At 30.8% G+C, this 19,295-nt stretch overlaps 3 protein-coding genes and 1 non-coding gene across 4 annotated transcripts; 2 read left to right on the top strand and 2 right to left on the bottom strand.

The window, feature by feature from the left end:
- Nucleotides 1-1,203: 1,203 nt before the first annotated feature.
- Nucleotides 1,204-5,766, bottom strand: LOC105970125 (coatomer subunit delta-1). The gene is made up of 12 exons (XM_012994921.2): nucleotides 5,616-5,766; nucleotides 5,245-5,333; nucleotides 5,089-5,128; nucleotides 3,817-4,040; nucleotides 3,287-3,529; nucleotides 3,023-3,197; nucleotides 2,565-2,872; nucleotides 2,255-2,444; nucleotides 2,000-2,153; nucleotides 1,845-1,907; nucleotides 1,657-1,753; nucleotides 1,204-1,539 (listed from the first exon to the last, which is right to left on the bottom strand). Exons 2-12 carry the CDS (start codon nucleotides 5,245-5,247, stop codon nucleotides 1,450-1,452), a joined length of 1,587 nt encoding a protein of 528 aa, XP_012850375.2. The 5' UTR covers nucleotides 5,248-5,333; nucleotides 5,616-5,766; the 3' UTR covers nucleotides 1,204-1,449.
- Nucleotides 5,767-9,228: 3,462 nt separating this feature from the next.
- On the top strand, nucleotides 9,229-9,302 carry TRNAT-AGU (transfer RNA threonine (anticodon AGU)). Its single transcript has one exon. It is a non-coding gene; the product is annotated as a tRNA-Thr (tRNA).
- An 814-nt stretch (nucleotides 9,303-10,116) lies between these two features.
- Nucleotides 10,117-14,006, top strand: LOC105970111 (MAC/Perforin domain-containing protein). The gene is made up of 7 exons (XM_012994904.2): nucleotides 10,117-11,194; nucleotides 11,457-11,695; nucleotides 11,906-12,107; nucleotides 12,222-12,290; nucleotides 12,373-12,559; nucleotides 12,644-12,810; nucleotides 12,914-14,006. The coding sequence occupies exons 1-7, from the start codon at nucleotides 10,943-10,945 to the stop codon at nucleotides 13,601-13,603; spliced, it is 1,806 nt and encodes a 601-aa protein (XP_012850358.2). The 5' UTR covers nucleotides 10,117-10,942; the 3' UTR covers nucleotides 13,604-14,006.
- Nucleotides 14,007-14,352: 346 nt separating this feature from the next.
- On the bottom strand, nucleotides 14,353-15,194 carry LOC105970112 (uncharacterized). Its single transcript, XM_012994906.2, has 2 exons — nucleotides 14,740-15,194; nucleotides 14,353-14,634 (listed from the first exon to the last, which is right to left on the bottom strand). The coding sequence occupies exons 1-2, from the start codon at nucleotides 15,094-15,096 to the stop codon at nucleotides 14,473-14,475; spliced, it is 519 nt and encodes a 172-aa protein (XP_012850360.2). The 5' UTR covers nucleotides 15,097-15,194; the 3' UTR covers nucleotides 14,353-14,472.
- Between the last annotated feature and the right edge of the window lie 4,101 nt (nucleotides 15,195-19,295).

The raw sequence follows: 19,295 nt of genomic DNA, 5'->3' as shown, positions 1-19,295 counted from the left end.
TATTATTATTATTATTATTATTATTATTATTATTATTATTATTATTATTATTATTATTATTATTATTATTATTATTATTATTATTATTATTATTATTATTATTATTATTATTATTATTATCATTATTATTATTATTATTATTATTATTATCATTATCATGATTATTATCATTATTATCATTATCATGATTATTATTATTATTATTATCATTATTATTATTATTATTATTATTATTATTATTATTATTATTATTATTATTATTATTATTATTTTTTATTATTATTATTATTATTATTATTATTATTATTATTATTATTATTATTATTATTATTATTATTATTATTATTATTATTATCATTATTAATATTATTATTATAAATTCATATTAGTCTTGGCGTATTTGCATTACCATTAGCATTAGCATTAGCATTAGCATTAGTCTTAGTATTAGTATTAATATTAATATTAATATTAGCATTAGTATTAGTATGAGTATTAGTATTAGTATCAGTATTAGTATTATTGTTTGTGTGGCGTATTAGTTTTAACATTAAATATTTTTATTCGAATTGGCGTATTATTATTAATATTGGTGTTGATATTAATATTAACATTAATCATCGTATTAATATTGGGATTGGTATTAATATTAGTATTATTAGTGTTGGTTTTAGTATTAATATTAGTATTGTTTTAGTATTATCAATGTTGGTTTTAATATTAGTAGCAGTAGTGGTTGTTGTTAATAATATTAGTGTTAATATTAGGGTGGCATAGGCAATTGTACGCCGCATTGTCTAGAGTTAAAAGTAGATTTGAAATAAATTTATTTATCAATTTTGAATCGGGCGATATAACTAAATTACGAGCAATATTGTGTGCACAAAAGATTTTCAGCGAATATGAAGGTAAATTACAAATAAATGTATATTTTGATTCATTAAAACATTTTTGTTGGTAATATTTGCATGTAAATCAACTATCAAATTTTTCGTTCGTTTTATTTTATCCAAAACTTTTTTTCTAAAAAAAGTTGATCCCGTGCATCGCACGGGTGAATTACTAGTAATTAGAAAAAGAAAAACAATTATGTAGAAAAATCAATCTTACATAGGGAGAGGTTATATTTTAATCTCGATTGGGACATGAACAAATAATATCCCATGGAAGAAGGAAACACCGAAACCGAAACCAAAACGCAACTTTATCGAGTCAAGAATCTCATTAGTAAGATTGAACTACAATAAAATGTTTTAAATGTATATATATAAGATAAGATGTAATCTTAATCCCTTCACATGTAAAATAAAAAATGTCTGACCAGCAAAGACTTACCTATTATTTATTTATAAAATAAAAGTAAAAAATAAAATTAAAATGAAAGAGAAAGAATTCAAAATGCAGCAAAATTAGATTGTTCAAGATTATGAGAGAGGCAAATCCCAATAATCAAACAACTTGATAGGTTTCTGTAGATAGCAGAGTTCTCTGCGAAAACTTTGGCGGGTTGCCTCCTTTCAGTGGCAAAATCGTAACCACCTACAAAAAATCGAAACAATTCGCCACCATTTTTAATCGGAAAATCGAAAAGAGAAAATTAAATATCAGACAGAAGAATAAATAACGACGGTGCATTGTAATGGACAGAAAGATAACCTTTAGATCGCTGAAAGTGCTTGTAGAAGTAAAGCTCACAGAAATCGGGAAAAGATCCGATGTATCTACTGCAGGAATAACAAACTCCATCGATCCACTGCAAAAAGAATGTCAGCGTTAATTGAGAAATCAAATAAGAAGTCTCGTTTGGCAGATGGAAACGGAACAGCTTCACTACAAAGCTATACCTGCTGTTCGAGTTATCAATGAGCACAATCGACCACTCCAGAATCGAGTTTCTTGAATCGTACCTGCAATTAAAATCATCGAGATGTTTGTACCAGGTTCGGTTATAAATAATAAAAACTAAAAAGTAAATAAATAAATTGAAATGAACACTTACCGCCATTCCCCGTCTATTTGTTGTACTTTGGGTGCCTCTCTAAGAGCTGGAAGAGGAATCGAAATCACAACATTTTTTAAAACAAACATTGACGAAGCTTCGTACTCCAGATTCACGTAGGTTTCATTCCCCGAAATAGAAGGCCAGCAGTTAACTGCAAAAACAAGAACAGAAATACATACGTGAAGTTCGATTACTTACAAAACCACATATATTTGTCTTTTTCTTTTCTGTACGAGGAAAGAAAAAGCTCACTTGACAACGGAACAAGGGACTCATCTGCACTTTGCATTCTCCACTTCAACAAACTAACGCCATCGCCCTGACCAGCGGGAAAAGGGCGATTTGGATCCTTGAGACCCAATATATTTTCACCAGAATACAGTTCCTTGTTAATATTCGGGTGTGTTTTGAATAGAATTCCTGGATTACCACCAGTTTCAATCTGCATATAAACATTAAAATATATATAAAAGAAAAAAAAAAAAAAAAACCTGGATCAAAGTTACAGATGAAGTGTCGATAAAGAGCAGCGATGGAGGGAGAGATCAGAGAAGTGGTGAACCTGAACTTGGATGAGTCCATCTTCTTGGTTAAGTATTTGGAGAGACAGAGTACCCTGCAAATCGAAGTTACCAATACCACCGTCATGCCTTAATGTTACGTTAAGCTTTTCTTCGACAGTTAATGTGACGGGATCGATCGGCAGTGGTGCAGCTGCTTTTGTTTGACCGATGCTAGTTGGTCTCACATCTTCGACAATTACTTCACCTTCAGCTTTGAGAGACTCCAAAAATTGGTTGGCCCTTTGTGTTTTTCCTAGCTGCATACCAAGACCTTTTGATGGAGCTGAAGCAGATGCTGGTGCACGACCTAATCATGGCGATCCAGAACGAAAGAGATAAGGAAACACACACACACACACACACACACACACACACACACATTGCAATTTAAATAATTACTATCAATACTTCACGTTTACTTCCGAATTCAAAGAAAGATTCAGAAACAAAGAGTAACCTTTGGGCTTCGAAGCGAAAGATTCCACTTCAGTACTCACTCCAAAGCCAGAACCACCTCCAAAACCACCACCAGTACTAGATATGCTGTTCTCACTGCCAAAACCACTCTCGATTCTTGAACTCATTGACTGCAACGACATAAATCCTCCCTTCTCACCTCTATTCTTCTCAATCTGGATAAATTTCACACAGTTAGTCAATACATGACCTGGCAAAAGGCGGAAATTTAAGCATCGAATTTCAGCCCCAGAAAATCAATTACCTTGCTTTTGTCAATCTCACTAGCCTTTCGCTTCATGACATCCTTGGTCTCGTTGATCTTGCTTTGTAAGACCAGCTTGTGCAATTTTTCCTCGTGACTTTCCATCTCACCATACTGTTTCACTTGTGCGACTGTGACGTTTTCTTTGTGCCCAAGTGAGATTACTTCATCAAATGCAAAAAGAATCTCGAAAGCTGTCCTGCCAATGCCCTCTTCATCTAGTGAATAAGAGTACTCGGGCACCTAAGCGGGTTAAAGAAACCATTCCAGATCGTACAGAAATAAGAAAGTGAAATGATTTCAAAGATTTCCATGCAAGATGAAGTCAATAACTTCATAATATCAGATATATGACTGTGTATCGATGAAGACATGCTGTTTTTCTACTATTATCTTTAACAGAACGCAACAACCAAGACATGTTCTGGAATAGCCGATGCAATATAGCAAGTGTAAGCACATGCAAGCGAAAATGTTACCAATATGTGAAACAGTGGAAATAGTTCATTGGTAACGGCAAAAAAGGATACAAGCTTTGAGAGGAGGCGCAGTGTCTCCAAATCCTCGAGAATATTGCTCTGTTTATTTGTAACAAGAAGCAAGTATAGAGACTCTATCGGCTGATAAACATATCGGACATTTTCGGTCTCGATGTAAGTATGTTGCTTTCCTATTCCAACCAATTTGGGGAAAGCTGCAAGGTATCCCTCAATTCTTATACGTGACATGTCAACAAACTGCCTCGAAACAAGTGCTGCAGATGAAAAAAAATCATACAATTAAAGATGCACACTGTGCTGATAATAAAATTATAAATGGTGATCATAGCGAAAAAAATCATTTTTTAAATAAAAAGTTACCGAAATTAACAACGTAAACAGAATAGCTGAAGCATTTGATAATTACCATAATGACAAGCTTACTCAAACCCAAATTCATTCAAAGGGCATAAAATAACTCCATGGTATAAGAGAAAACACAAAAAAGAGCATTTCAGATTCTAAGTATAAAAGCGCCTTCAATAAAGGTTAGGCTCGTGCGATTATTACAATCTACAAATGCTTTGATAAGGTATATCTCTAATATTACAATGGCATCAAGCAACCAACCCATGAAACAGTTACAAGAAAAAGTTTGTCCTTCCTTCACTTGGTGCAATAACCTTAAAATAAATTGGTTTTCACGTTTTACATTTTGCATGAGTTCAATATAAAAAATAAAGGATAAACCATTTAAACCAACATACAGATGAGAAATTCAATGTATACGGTTGAAACGAGCACCAGATGAGCAATTGATTTTCTAAAACTATTCAATGAATCTACTTCCAAAAATTCGATACCTCTCTGATAAAAGCAAACGGGCAGTTTATGTGGGACTACACGCATGCCGATGTTCGCAGTCTGTTACTAGTTTAGAGTGAAGGGTCATATCACATGCAAATTTTTATATACCATGCTTCTAGATACTCTATAACTGCACATCTTTCAATGTTTCTAAGCACACTACTGCGCTTTTCTCGATTTTGAAGACAAGGTGGGTGTTAAAGGATTCAGATGATATCTATATTCACATAAAAATACAACCTTTGCGATTTTAACAACCAGCTACTAACGTTAGTGCGACATTCCTATTGTCAACCTTTTGGAGAATTAGCTACGTTTCGACTCTAACTAGAAATAAAAATCGCATATATTGACTGAAATGCAAAGATCTAAATTATCCCGCTTCTCGAATCCAAGTCACATATGAAAAACTAGAACTAGATTTTGAAAATCAAAAGGCCTCGAGGGGGGGCTCACCTTTGCCAGATTTACTTATAATGGAAGCCGCGAGAACAACCTGCATTTTCGACAACGAAAAATAATCCCAAAAACACAAATAAGCACAAACCGAAAATAAATAAATAAATAAATAAAAGTTTAACATCAATAAGTTTAAAAACAAAAAAAACATACCATCTTGTTCCTCTGTAAATTTCACCAACAGAAACCTGATCAAAGAAGATTCTTTCGCAAAACGAAAGCGCCGGAGCACCGATCAACAACTGAAACGCCACACAAAATTCTTCAATTTCACAAAAAAATAACTACATGAACATAAATGTGGGTACAGGAAGCAGATCCAGATCTAACAGGATTACAATGTAGGGTTCGATTTGAACGGATTACAAATTCGATTCGTTAATTCGTTGATTACAGTAAATTCCACAGGCTGTAGAAAAACTCAATGCGATGGGAAATCAAAAAATAATTAATGGAAAATCAACGTTGATTATGAACAGATCGGATCGAGGAAAAATCAAAATCAAAATTCAAAAGTTGATTACCTGTAATTTCACCAAAAATCCAGATCAAGCGAAGGAGTGAAGTGAATCGTACGCGTAGAGTTTGGTTTTTATTTATATGTAATGTGTTTCCCGATTTAATAGTTATTATACGAGGAATAGAATCGAATCGGAGAAAGAGTGAAATAATAATACATAGTGTTGATTTACATGGAATATATATAGGAAAATGAATAATGCAAGGTAATAGAGTTTGACTAGGTAATTAATTCTAACTAACTAGGTAATCGAATCATAATAGAATTCTAATATCTTATAATATCTAATAATATAATATACTCTAACAGTTTAACATTAATATTTTATTTTATTTTTATTCCCCAAAAATAAACGAAAACGAATTTATAAGTTTTGGTAAATACTTTTGCCTATATTTGAATTTTTTCGACATAACATGTGTTTGTTCAAAAAATAATCGACTTGGATTAACCGGTTAAGTCGACTTGAAAAATTTCGTCGATTGATTTTTAAGAATGTGTGTAAGAATTTAGTCGACTAATTATAAAATTAATCGATTAATAAAAAGTTCAGTCGACTAACAAAAAAACTTAGCTGAAAATAGAACAATTATTGGACTAGCAAAAAAACTTATTCGACCAACAAAAAAATTTAATCGAGTAACAAAAAAAAAAGGATTTGTTGACTTTATCGAGTCGACTCGGATTTTATGGGCATAGTTAATCCATTTTTTTAAGATTTTAGCAACTTTCAACCGACCTAATTATACATGTCCGATTGAAATTAGGGGTTTAATTTTAATGGGTCGATCGATGGTTGACTATCCATCAGTATCTTTTAGTCAAAAAAGGTTGGTTGTTGAATTAAACGACCCACAATCAAGCCTATTTTTTTATAGTAGTTTATTTGTCCCTCAGCATTCTTTATAATTTTATATGACATTACAAATTATTTTATTTTTAAAGCATTTTAGTGACTTTAATATATTTTCTCTATTTAGTTTGAATAATGTTTTTACCTTAGCTAGTATATTTTGAATTTATATTATATTTGCATTAATCACACTAGTAATTGTCCCCGTGCGATGCACGGGGCAACAAATTACATTATATTGTTTTGATATTGTAAGAATATAAACAAATGTTTGATGTATCGTATGATCAAAATATTGTTATAATCATTCAGTAATAATTTATCAGTGGAACATTACTAAGTATACTATACAACAAAAAAAAATTAACTTTACTGTTGAATAATTTTCCAAATAAATTGAATCAACTAATACCATTAGATTGAAAAATTGAACCAAAAACAAAATCATCAACTATGTCTTTCATATTGAGTTTAAAAGTAATTAGATTTAATAACTTACTTCACCTAATAAAAAAAAACTATCGACAACATACCAACGTAAAAGGCCATTTATACATCTTGCATCGTAATTAAGCTCTTCTTCATTGTCTCGTTTTGGTCCTGTTTTGTCACTGGAATTAACAATTATATTGGTAAATTAAGAAACAAAAATAAATATAAACAATAAATTAAATATCCATACAAACAATATGTCTTGAAGGCCGACTTCCAATAGCTTGTGGCTCCGCCTATTTTTGTTTAGTTCTCTCCAATCATCCATTTCTATAACATGTCCAATAACATCTAAAAGGAAATAATTGTTATACACAAAATTTGAAATCTTTGGTATAAATTAATGAAACACATAATTTAACATGATGGAAAAAGATGCAAACTAATTAGCACACATTCGATAGGATGAAGAAGAAAATAAGACAAAATTTCTAAAGTCGGGTTTATCAAAAGAAGAAGCCTTAGATAGGATGAAGAAATAAAATTCAAATGTTGCAGAGGTGGATATAAATAAGAAGAGCAAACACAAACGTGTTGAAGTGGAAGAGAGAAGTTGAAAGTTTTAAGAGTCTTAAGGGAAGTCTTTGGGAATCGTCCATCTTTGGGAATACGATAATTAGTATTTTATCATCAAAAAATAATATTTAGTGTTCAGATGTTTATGGCTGAAAATTAGGAGATAAAATAATATTTAGGAGAATTAATTGTTTCTGCATTAGAGATATCTATGGCTGAAAATAGGAGTGATTTGGCTGGTTCGGGCATAAAAAATTGATAAAAATCGAAAATAATATTTAGGAGATAACAATGTGATAAAAATCGAAAATAATATTTAGGAGATAAAAATTTGATGAAAATCGAAAATAATATTCAAAATAAATATTTAGGAGATAAAAATTAGATAAAAAATCGAAAAATAATATTTAGGAGATACAAATCTGATAAAAATCGAAAATAATATTTAAATTACTATTCAAGAGATAAAAATTTGATAAAATTCAAAAATAATATTTAAAATAATGTTAATGAGATAAAAGTTGATAAAATACGAAAATAATAATTAAAATAATATTGAGGAGATAAAAATATGATAAAAATAAAAAATAATATTTAGGAGATACAAATTAGATAAAAAATCGAAAAATAATATTTAGGAGATACAAATCTGATAAAAATCGAAAATAATATTTAAATTAATATTCAAGAGATAAAAATTTGATAAAATTCAAAAATAATATTTAAAATAATGTTAATGAGATAAAAGTTGATAAAATACGAAAATAATAATTAAAATAATATTTAGGAGATAAAAATATGATAAAATTCAAAAATATTAGTTAAAATAATATTTAGGAGATAAAAATTTGATCAAAATCGAAAATAATATTTAGGAGACAAAAATTTGATAAAAATCGAAAATAATATTTAGGAGATAATGTTTTTATAAAACTCGAAAAAAATATTTAAAATAATATTTAGGAGATATAAATTTGATAAAATTCGAAAATAATCTTTAAAATAATATTTAGGAGATAAAAATTTGATAAAAATCGAAAATAGTATTTAAAAATTATATTTAGGAGATATAAATTTGATAAAATTCGAAAATAATAATTAAAATAATATTTAGGAGATAACAAATTGATACAAATCAATAATAATATTTAGGAGATATAAATTTGATAAAATTCGAAAATAATAATTAAAATAATATTTAGGAGATAACAAATTGATACAAATCCAAAATAATATTTAAAATAATATTTAGGAGATAAAAATTTGATAAAAATCGAATATAATATTTGGGAGATAAAAATCTGATACAAATCAAAAATAATATTTAGGAGATAAATATCTAAAATAATATTTAAAATAATATTTAGGAGATAAATTTGATAAAAATCGAAAATAATAAAAAAAAAATTACGAATATGACATTAGGGTTTCTTGAGTTGTCCTAGCGTTTCTTTCTTTTATATATAAGATAAAAATTAACGTAGATCGGGTGTTTAATCCCCATGTTAACCTTTTATATTTACTTTTTTAAGTGAATTATTTTAAAAATTTATATTTATGTGTTCACAATTTAATCAGCAACAACTCATTTACTCAACAATTCATATGGTTATAACATAAAAATAATATCATTTATATCTTTTAAATTAATATTTATTCTCACGGTGTAAACTGGAATGTGTAATTAATATATCTCTATGTTTTTCACCAAATTATTTTAATTCAATAAACTTACACCAAGAAATTGAGTATTCAGGCTTTCATAGCTCAGTTGGTTAGAGCACCCGTTTAGTTAGCGGGAGGTCTTGAGTTCAACTCTCAATGAAAGCAGAATTATAATTTCCCTATACACCAATAAATTTTTTCAATTGCTCTCTTTTTTTTTTTTTGTTTTTTTTTTCAATTAAGAAATTATCATTTTTTACCAATTACAGTAAAAAGATCCCAGTATCAAATAATTTGGTGTAAAGAGTTTTGTAACAAGTCTGTGAGAGAGAAAATATAATTTTCAAATAATTCAATAATATATTTATATTTTTAATATTTGCACTTTATAACTTTAAAATTGGGTTGAAGGATTAAGGTTTTTTTTTTTTTTTTTCTTTTTGAATTATTTTGCAATCTGGAAAATAAAACTACAGAAATGAAATTATCCTTGTTAATTTTAAAAATTAATCTAGAGTGAACCGTGAAGTATGAATAGCTAATTAAACTTCATTGTATTTTGAGGGTGCTAAATGTCATTAAACTTGTAAAATGTCAAAAAGCTACATTTAAGGTGTAAAGGGGAACTAAATCATTGAAATATCAATAGTGGTGGATATTGGAACAAATATTTCCAATTTTCGAATATATCTTTCATTTCAAATTCCGACAAGTTCCAACTTTCATTTTTCTCAATTTTGTAGAACAGAATTAGAATACATATTAGATGATTTCGATTTCCGACATGTTTTTAATTTTTCAAAAATTACACTTTTAAAATCAATGTTATTATGTATTTCAGTGTACAGATGATTAAAAAGAATTGACATTTTGACTTTTACCTATTTTAATTCGAAACTTTTCAATTTTGGAACAAGGTGATTTCGAAATTTCGATTCCGATTGTGCCATCTATTTTTAGATTTGCATTGTAATCAATTGTTCCCTCAACGAAAAAAGAAAAAGAAACTTTCACAAAATGCTAATTACGATACGAGCCTAAATATCACATTGGAGGTTAACCTCTAATTGCGGGATTAATACTTTTTGGACTCCGAAAAATTGGTCAACGGTCAACACTCAAGTCTTCTTCAACCATTGTTAAATAAATAAAATATAAAAAATACCCAAATAAATCAGTGATCGCCACTCAAAATCTCATCTGTTAATGAAATCCAACCCCCATCTCCACATTTGTGCATCGATATACATATATATAGAAACTGTATCTATATTTATAGAAACCCCCAATCAGATTATCGACATGTGTTACTGTATGCATACATGATTACATACATACACAGTCGTTTTTTTGTTATGGCGTTGCGTTTTTATGCTGGTTCCCCACTCAAACAGAAAGAAGCTCGCTCTAGATCTGAACCTTCGCTCCAATCCCATTACGAAAAAAATCTAGGGTTTGAAGGTTCCAGTAGCTGGTTGTAATTTATTAATTTTGTTATTGTGGCGAATTTCTAGGGTTTCTGCGGTTGAATCATCAATTATTTTTTTGTGTGTGTTGTATTAAGACTTTGATGCTGGAAAATTGAACATTATAGCAAGTTTCCGAGTGTTCAGGAGTTCAATTTGATTGTACTTAGTGGTTTAGAGCTTAAAGAATTGATATTTTTTTTAGCTCTGATCTTTACTAATTAGTTATTAGTGAATGGTTCGATATTCGTAATTTTGTTCGATAGGATTTAGAACTGATTGGGCTGAATGTGGGTTTTGAGATAGGAGAGAGAGTGTGTGTGTGTGTGTGTGTGAAATATGGCGCTTAAGCTACCTGCTGGAGAAGCGGCTAAGGTAGCCATTCACGCGATTGGTCGTGGATATGATATTACCTTAGATCTTAGGCTAAAGTATTGTAAGGGCGATTCGCGTTTGATTGAGGTTGATGACGAACAGGGTCGAGAGATTGTTCTTCCGGGTGGAATTTTGGTTCCGAATGTTTCAAAATCGATCAAATGTGATAAAGGAGAGCGGACTCGGTTTCGTTCGGATGTCCTGACTTTCCAGCAGGTTTAGTTTGTTTCTGATTAGTCCATTTCTTTATCGACGTCTTCACTTACTTGTGTAGTCTTTTGTGTAGGTATCTTTTTTCGTCTTTTACTTGCTTTTGCTATGAAGTATTTGCTTTGGAAACGAAATCATGAAGTTCATATATCTGCATTCCTTCAATTGATTTGTACAAATATTGGAATTTTAGTATTCAATGTTTTACATTGTGTATATATAGTTTGATCAAACCAGAAATTTACCCCTGTGTATATTTACGTTCCAGATGTCGGAGCAATTAAATCAAGAGCTATCATTGACCGGCAAAATTCCTTCGGGCCTCTTCAATGCTATGTTCGAGTTTTCTGGTTGTTGGCAGAAAGATGCAGCGTCTACCAAAACTCTTGCTTTCGATGGAATGTTTATAACCCTCTACACAGTTGCGCTAGAAAAGTCTCAGATGGTGCTTAAAGATCACGTAAAGAAAGAAGTTCCGTTTTCGTGGCAGCCTGCAGCATTGGCAAGGTATGGCTTCGTTTGCCTTCTCTAAATTTGATCGATGTCGTGCTTCAAATCTAACATTCGCTTTGTCGCTGCATACGAAAGTTCCTTTCTGAATAAAAAAAATCGTTTTTCTTTCAATTGTTGTTCTTTTTTCTTGTTAGCGTCTGTTGTATTAATCATTAGGGGTATGTGGTAGCTGGTAGAGATGACATTTCATCTTTTTTTTCTCAGGTTTATTAATAAATTCGGGACTCATGTGATTGTTGGTTTAAAGATGGGTGGCAAAGATGTAGTTTACATGAAACAACAGCATTCTTCATCACTTCAGCCAACTGATGTCCAGAAAAGATTGAAATCAATGGCAGATAAGAGGTTTTTGGATGCAAATGGACAAACCGAGCCTGATTCCGAGCACATATTCCAGAGTGGGAAGGTTTCGAATCGTTTTTAGTTCTTTTCCATTTAATCAATGAAATTATGCGACTCTCAAAAGTTCAGTAGGAAGAAAAAAAAAGTCGATGATCTGCTTACTTTCCTTGTTCTTCAGATTGAAGTGAGGGAGTCACGCCTCCGATTTGCAGATACCAGCACATCAAGTTCTTATTCACATAAAGATGTATGTTTTTTTTATAACCATTTCCGCTTACAGTTGCAGAAAATCCATTTTACGTACTTACGAATTTCCGTCTGAGAAACAGGACACTGTTAGCATCTGCAAAAGGAGAGGTGGGATTGATAGTGCGAATCTGGCTCACAACGAGTGGATGCAAACAGTTCTATTGGAGCCTGATGTTATTTCAATGTCTTTTATCCCGATAACGTCCCTACTGAACGGTGTTCCTGGAAGTGGCTATTTGAGTCATGCCATTAATCTTTATTTGCGCTGTAAGTAATTTCTCTGCTTATCATAAAAAAAATTTAGACAGTCCTAAATAATCTTAAATAATATAAGACGTGTTTTTTATGCAGATAAGCCGCCAGTTGAAGAGCTTCATCAGTTTCTTGAATTCCAGCTGCCGAGGCAGTGGGCACCTGTATTCAGCGATCTTCCACTTGGTCCTCAAAGAAGGCAGCAAAGCGCGGCTTCGTTGCAATTTAGTTTTATGGGTCCGAAACTCTTCGTAAATACCTCGGTGGTAAAGCTTCTCTGTTGCTCGATTTCTTTTTTTTCCTTGTTCATTTTGAATTTCATGCTTAATATTATCCTTATTTATTTAATTTTTTTTATATATATATCAGGTTGATGTAGGTAAGAGGCCAGTTACTGGTCTTCGATTGTACCTCGAAGGCAAAAGAAGCAACCGTTTAGCCATACATTTACAACACCTCTCCTCCCTCCCAAACATTTTCCAACTCACCGACGACCCAAACGGCAATAATAACCCTCACGAGCCCTACGACCGCAAATATTACGAAAAAGTCCAATGGAAGAACTTCTCCCACGTATGCACAGCCCCTATAGAATCCGACGATGATCTCTCCATAGTCACCGGAGCACAACTACAGGTCGAAAATTACGGGTTCAAAAATATTCTCTTCCTCCGCCTCCGCTTCTCCACAGTTACAGGTGCTGTTCCGGTCAAGGACGAGTGGGAGGGATCACCCGCATTGGCGCGTAAGTCTGGGCTTATTTCAACCCTGATCAGTCATCGTTTTACAGCTGTCAGTAAAGCGACACCGCCACCTCAGCTGCCGGGTGATGTGAATATAAATTCGGCCATCTACCCTGGGGGGCCGCCTGTGCCTGCGCAAGCATCGAAGCTGTTGAGGTTTGTCGATGTGACGGAGATGACGCGGGGCCCACAGGAGCCGCCGGGTTATTGGGTGGTTTCGGGAGCGAGGCTTTTGGTTGAGAAGGGGAAGATTTCTCTTAGGGTTAAGTACTCGCTGCTTACTGCCGTTCAACCGGATGATGATTTGCTGGAATAAATAAAAGATCGAAGAAAGTGTAGCGATTTTGGATTGACCTAACAAAGATTGTGCTACAACAAAGACTCTTACTATTAGAGCGGGATTGATTGGCTGCATATCGACTTTTTCACTTCGTGAAGAACAATACGCTTGTACAGAACCGGCGCAGCGTCTACGATTGTCGATTTATATGAACGTGGTGATGAAAACTGTACTTGTTGAATTGCGGTTTTGCCTTTTTTTTTTTTTGGCTCTTTTTTTTTAATACTCATTTTTGTGTACTTGTTTGTAACTTTGTCATTGTGTATTCTAAATGTAGATTCCATGATTAGAAATTTCTGAACCATAATTTGGTTCAGGTTATTGTTGATGCATTTTTTTTTTATGACAAACTGAGTTGTAAGAAATGATCTGTTTATAATTTATTATGTTGCAGCAATAGATGAAATAATTGCTTCACACACACACAAATACTATATATATATATATATATATATATATAGGACTGCATTATGACTTGTCTATGTGGAGACACAACCAAGTAGGTATATTCTAAGTAACTGGTAAACCGAAAATATAGTCATCTGCATAAATTTCTAAATATATTTAAGCAAAACACCAGATAACTAACTAAGAGACTCGTAAAAAAAAAAAAGAAAAAAAATAATGGCTAATAAAATCTAGGGTAAATTATAAACAGATCATTTCTTACAACTCAGTTTAAAAATTAAAAATAATGGCTAATAAAATCTAGAGTAAAATGGGTACAAACCGAAGAATATTCCACTAAATTTGACACCGCAAGGGTGTACGTGTAAGAAGATTCATAGTTATAATTACCCAAACATGAGGAATGTTTTCGTAATTTGACCTTACCTCGTTAAAATCTACGGACAGTCTATAATAATACTATGTTGATGATGATGATGACGTGGCCAGAGAACTCTTTCCCTCGGACAAGGCAGGGGAGCCGGTTGAGCAATGAATGTAGGAAACTTCTGTCCAGGCATCACTACTGAGTAATCAGATGCACATGTTATTCTTTCCACCTGCCGTAACGTAAACAAATTAAAATCAAACTCATCACGAAAATCAAATAAATAATCCCGATGAAAATATATATATATACATACAACGAGTCGTCGAAGACTCACTGTTTCCGGAGGTGGAATCTTTTGAGCATCTCGGGGATGGGCCCCCCGACCGGAATCTTGTCCGGGTTCAGCGTCGGGGCCGAACAGATGCTCGAAGATAGCCATGATTAGGAACATCGATATGAGAATGGCGGTCGCGACGAATCCGAAGGAAATGGCGTTCATCGATGAACCTAAGCTCGTCCAGTTATTATGATCAGCTTCCTTGATGGTGACACGTGTCGCCTGAGATGATGATGATGGTATTAATGGAGGGCTAGGATTATTCGACGACGACGAAGAAGAAGAAGTGGTGGTGCTGGTGATGTACATGTTCCATGGTTTTGTTCTTCCACCATTAATGAACTGATCACTCATATCACTTCTATAAATTTGAACAATGCACACACACACACACACATATACTAGTAGAGGATATATAATATATATGATATATATGAAGAGTATTAATAAATGAATATATAAAATTGATGCCTAACTTAATAAGTAATATATACCTTGTTTGGAGAAGCAGTACTTTTCAAGAAATCATAGGTTAATGGGGCCTTTGCTGTCGGTTTGATTTTTTTTTTTTTTATTTTAATTTCTTAATTTTTTAATTTTTTTTTTATTTGAAGTATTTGATATATGAGATTGAGAATTAGTGATGGTAGTTTTAGGGTACCTAGTTTTTGTTTTTTCAAGAAAATTAAGATATAGGGATGTGGTGGTACCTTGTGCTTGGGATCATGTACTTATTGGTCCCATTCTAGTGCACGGGCAAGCCACTTTTAGGAAAATCGTATTTGAATTTGATTATACAGTAGAACTTTGATAAATTAATACTCGATAAATTAATAACTTCGTTTTGAATAATAATTTTTCAAAGTTCCGACACGGTGACAATGTGCTTAATTTTTATTTCGATAATTTAATATTTCGTTAATTTCATAGCATTTTGTTGGTCCCAATTCTATTAATTTATAAATGTTTAACTGTAATTACCAATTTAAAAAAAAATTAGAAAAAAAATTTTGAAATGAAAAAACTAATTTCAGTTATGTTCTAAAAAATCGGAAAATTAGGAATTAAAAAACCCGGGTAAATTAGAAATTAGAAAAAATCAAAATTAGTAAAATTCATAGACTCCATGTTTTACACACACACACACACACGTTTGTGGTGTTTATGCCTTGCAAGAGATGACCTATCGATTGGAATAAGTGAGCATGTGTCAAATTGACCAAAATTCGAAACTCCTTGCTAACGGTGCTATGTCGAGCTTAGTGTGATATACGTTTTTCGCATGATTTACAAATTATTATACGAGAGTGTAAGTATACCCAATATACAGAGAAAAAAATTGTTGTTATAGAAGAGTATACAAAACCAATGCATTTTGTAACATTGAATTAATGACTTACATTTTCAATGTAATTAATTAATGTAACATCATTCATAGTATTTGAAAACATTGCATGTTAAAATTAGCACTATTAAGTATTATAATTATCATTTTGGTGGTGTTAGGGGATGAGGGTAATAAATTAATTGATAAATAATATATTTATGATAAAATCATAAATTAATTGCCAGCCCTAAAATGGGACATCCAAATGGATTAATAATCATTATATTTATAAGGAGTTGGCAAATGCATCATCATATATTATATATAGAATCCCACCCCACTACTTCAACATCTACAACAAATAAAGCTGCCATTTTTTAATCTTTCAATATTTACAAATTAAAGGCTGCAAACAAATTAAATAACAATTAATTAATTAATTAATTAATTAATTAATTAAGTAAGTATTAGTAGTTACTAAGATTTTCCTTTGCTAGAGTGAGAGAGAGAATGTTTGATATCTCACAGCTATGCATAGCACCTGAACACACTATAATTCAATTCAAGCAAAGAATGACAAAAATAAATAAATAAATAAATAAATAAGTATATAAATATATAATAAATAATGGTTGATGTGGACCAAAACCCACATTTTATTGCTTAATTATCTTCCATTAAAACCTGTCACAAGAACCCCACAAAACATTTGTTCAGAAGCACCTAGCAAGATAGATCTTGTTATATGATGTTATTTTTATATTATCTAATAATTGATTATTTATTTATAAGAATATTATCTAATAATTTTATTTATTTATTTATTTATTAAGAATATTATCTAATTGTCCTCTCTAGGAATGAAGGTTCCTTTGAGTGCTTAGTTAGGGTCTTTCTTAGGCTATGTGGTATCGGTTTTTTTTCTAATCTTTTTTTAATTAATTTATGTAGGTGAGTATAAGAGTCGAAACTTAATCAAAATTTTCATATTCGAAAATTTTGATTTGTGAAGCAATACTTTTTCCGATTTGAGTTATCAAAATTGAAATTCTAGACAAGATGTTGATTTCTGATCAGATTTTAATTTTCAAAAATATCTCTAATATTTCATTCATTTTAAATTATAGGTGGATAAAGAAACATAATTATCAATTTCATCCATTTCGACTAAAATATTCTGATGTAGGAACAAAAGAATCTTTTCAATTTTTGATATTTTTTTCCGTTTTTTCCCTCAACTAAGTTTTTAAACAAATAATTATTTTTCTCGAAAATGTTGATTTCGATTATATTCGTCCGATTTTTATACCTAGCTAGGCTAGAGTGCGTGTGTTATAATGGCTTTACAATGTTATAATTATGCAAAAAGAACAAATGTTCCATTGTAAATTGCTGAATTATAAACAATGATCCTAATTAATTCCTAAAATTATTTATAAAAAAAAAAGATTAGAAAAGAAATGCAAGCTATGATTATTACACTAGAATGTAGCACATTAGAGAGAGAGAGAGAGAGAGAGAGAGAGAGAGAGAGAGAGAGAGAGAGAGAGAGAGAGAGAGAGAGAGAGAGAGAGAGAGAGAGAGAGAGAGAGAGAGAGAGAGAGAGAGAGAGAGAGAGAGAGAGAGATGACCCTTTTGCCCTTTACCTTCAATGTGCTAACAATCTTTTTCAACAAGACAATCAAAATGTCTTTGAAAGATATGAATGCTTTTTCAAACCCTAGGCCTTATTAATCATTCTAATTCTATGCATCCCATGTGCATAAATGTCTGCAGTTGTAACTATAAATTAAAAATTATGATTTTTAAATTAACAAAATTAATTAAATTAAAATATATTCCTTCATGCACTTTTTTCATTATTCAATCCCTAAATTAGATACTCATAGCATGTGTTCATCAATATTTTTATATAAACACTAATCTATATTATTATTTATTTAATAGCAAGAATTCTTTCGTTTTCAAAATAGTATTTATTAATTAATAATTAAAAACCCCACAACATTATATACACAAGACAGATAATTACACTTGGGATTTTGACTATACATTTAACAATATGATTGGCTTTTATGTATTGGAGTCACCTCAATTAAAAGAATATTAGTTTCTTTTGGCAAGAGACAATTTCTTAAAGAGAAGGGTCCCTTGATTTGAAATGGAAAATTATTTTAAATTTTGAAAATATATATATATATATATATATATATATATATATATATATATATATATATATATATATATATATATATATATATATATATATATATATATATATTGAATCAGATAGAATCATAAACTTTTTCTTTTGTTTACTGCTTTTTTTTTTTGTTTTTTTTTTAAATTCTCTTTCTTTTATCAAGTCAAATCTTGTCTACTTCAAGCTATCATTTTCCTAGTTATTTTTACGCTGCATCTGGTAAAAATTAAAATTAGGGCGGGTGAATTTTTACCATTGATCTAGTAAAAAAATATTCGATAAATGATAATCTAAATGACGCTTAAAAAGAAATGGAGGGAGTAGTTAATGTTTGAGAGAGTTGAATTCATAAGGTAAAACTGAAAAATAAAAATAGATTTAATATTCAAATTCCAAAGTGACAAATAAAATAAATATAAAACATCTCTAATTAATAGTAACAAATACTGCTATTGTTCTTAAATATGTGTCGTTTTTCACATTTGCACAATTTTTTAAAAAACTCAATAAATACGTCTTGATTTTAAAAAAAATGATATTGATAGTGCAAAATACCCTTGTTTATTAACTAATGCAAAGACAACTATAGAGAGTTAATAAGAGCAGAATTGAAAAATATGTAAGTAATACAAAATTGAAATTCAAAGGTGACAGATTTAATGAAACAAAAGATTTCTCAAAAATGATAGATAGATATTGTGAAATTAGGTTGGAATAATTCAAATTATTAGTGGTGTTGAAATGTGAGTAAGAAAAATCACATTTTTCAAGGACTAATAGTGAAAAAGAAGAGAGGGGCTTGTCATCTTGGCAAATCCATTATTAAATTAATTTAATCCTTTTTTTTTTTTTTTTTTTTTTAATTTTTAGTCCTTTTTGAGTTCTTTATTGAAGTTTGGAAGCTTTAACTTTCTCTTTCTATCACCTCAATCCAGGTCTTTTCTTATGCCCATTTTTTTTTCTCTTCTTTTCTTGAAATCTCCCATGTGAAGTTCATTACTTTTTGGTCCAATATGTTACAAC

The sequence above is a fragment of the Erythranthe guttata genome, chromosome 2 (assembly GCF_056151865.1).
Source record: "Erythranthe guttata isolate IM_541 chromosome 2, IM_541, whole genome shotgun sequence".
NCBI classification, from domain to species: Eukaryota; Viridiplantae; Streptophyta; class Magnoliopsida; order Lamiales; family Phrymaceae; genus Erythranthe; species Erythranthe guttata.
The sequence above is the reverse complement of the archived record's forward strand: the minus strand, read 5'-3'. Positions and strand labels throughout refer to the sequence as shown.

Bases quoted from the DNA above. Each gene is read 5' to 3' on its own strand.
- LOC105970125 (XM_012994921.2), bottom strand. The intron at 1,908-1,999 runs GTAAGTGTTCAT...TTTTAATTGCAG, and splicing joins CAAATAGACGGGGAATGGCG to GTACGATTCAAGAAACTCGA. The intron at 1,754-1,844 runs GTATAGCTTTGT...TTCTTTTTGCAG, and splicing joins ATTGATAACTCGAACAGCAG to TGGATCGATGGAGTTTGTTA.
- LOC105970111 (XM_012994904.2), top strand. From the start codon at position 10,943: ATGGCGCTTAAGCTACCTGCTGGAGAAGCGGCTAAGGTAGCCATTCAC. The intron at 12,108-12,221 runs GTTTCGAATCGT...CTTGTTCTTCAG, and splicing joins ACATATTCCAGAGTGGGAAG to ATTGAAGTGAGGGAGTCACG. The intron at 12,560-12,643 runs GTAAGTAATTTC...TTTTTTATGCAG, and splicing joins CATTAATCTTTATTTGCGCT to ATAAGCCGCCAGTTGAAGAG.
- LOC105970112 (XM_012994906.2), bottom strand. From the start codon at position 15,096: ATGAGTGATCAGTTCATTAATGGTGGAAGAACAAAACCATGGAACATG. The intron at 14,635-14,739 runs GTGAGTCTTCGA...ACGTTACGGCAG, and splicing joins AGATTCCACCTCCGGAAACA to GTGGAAAGAATAACATGTGC.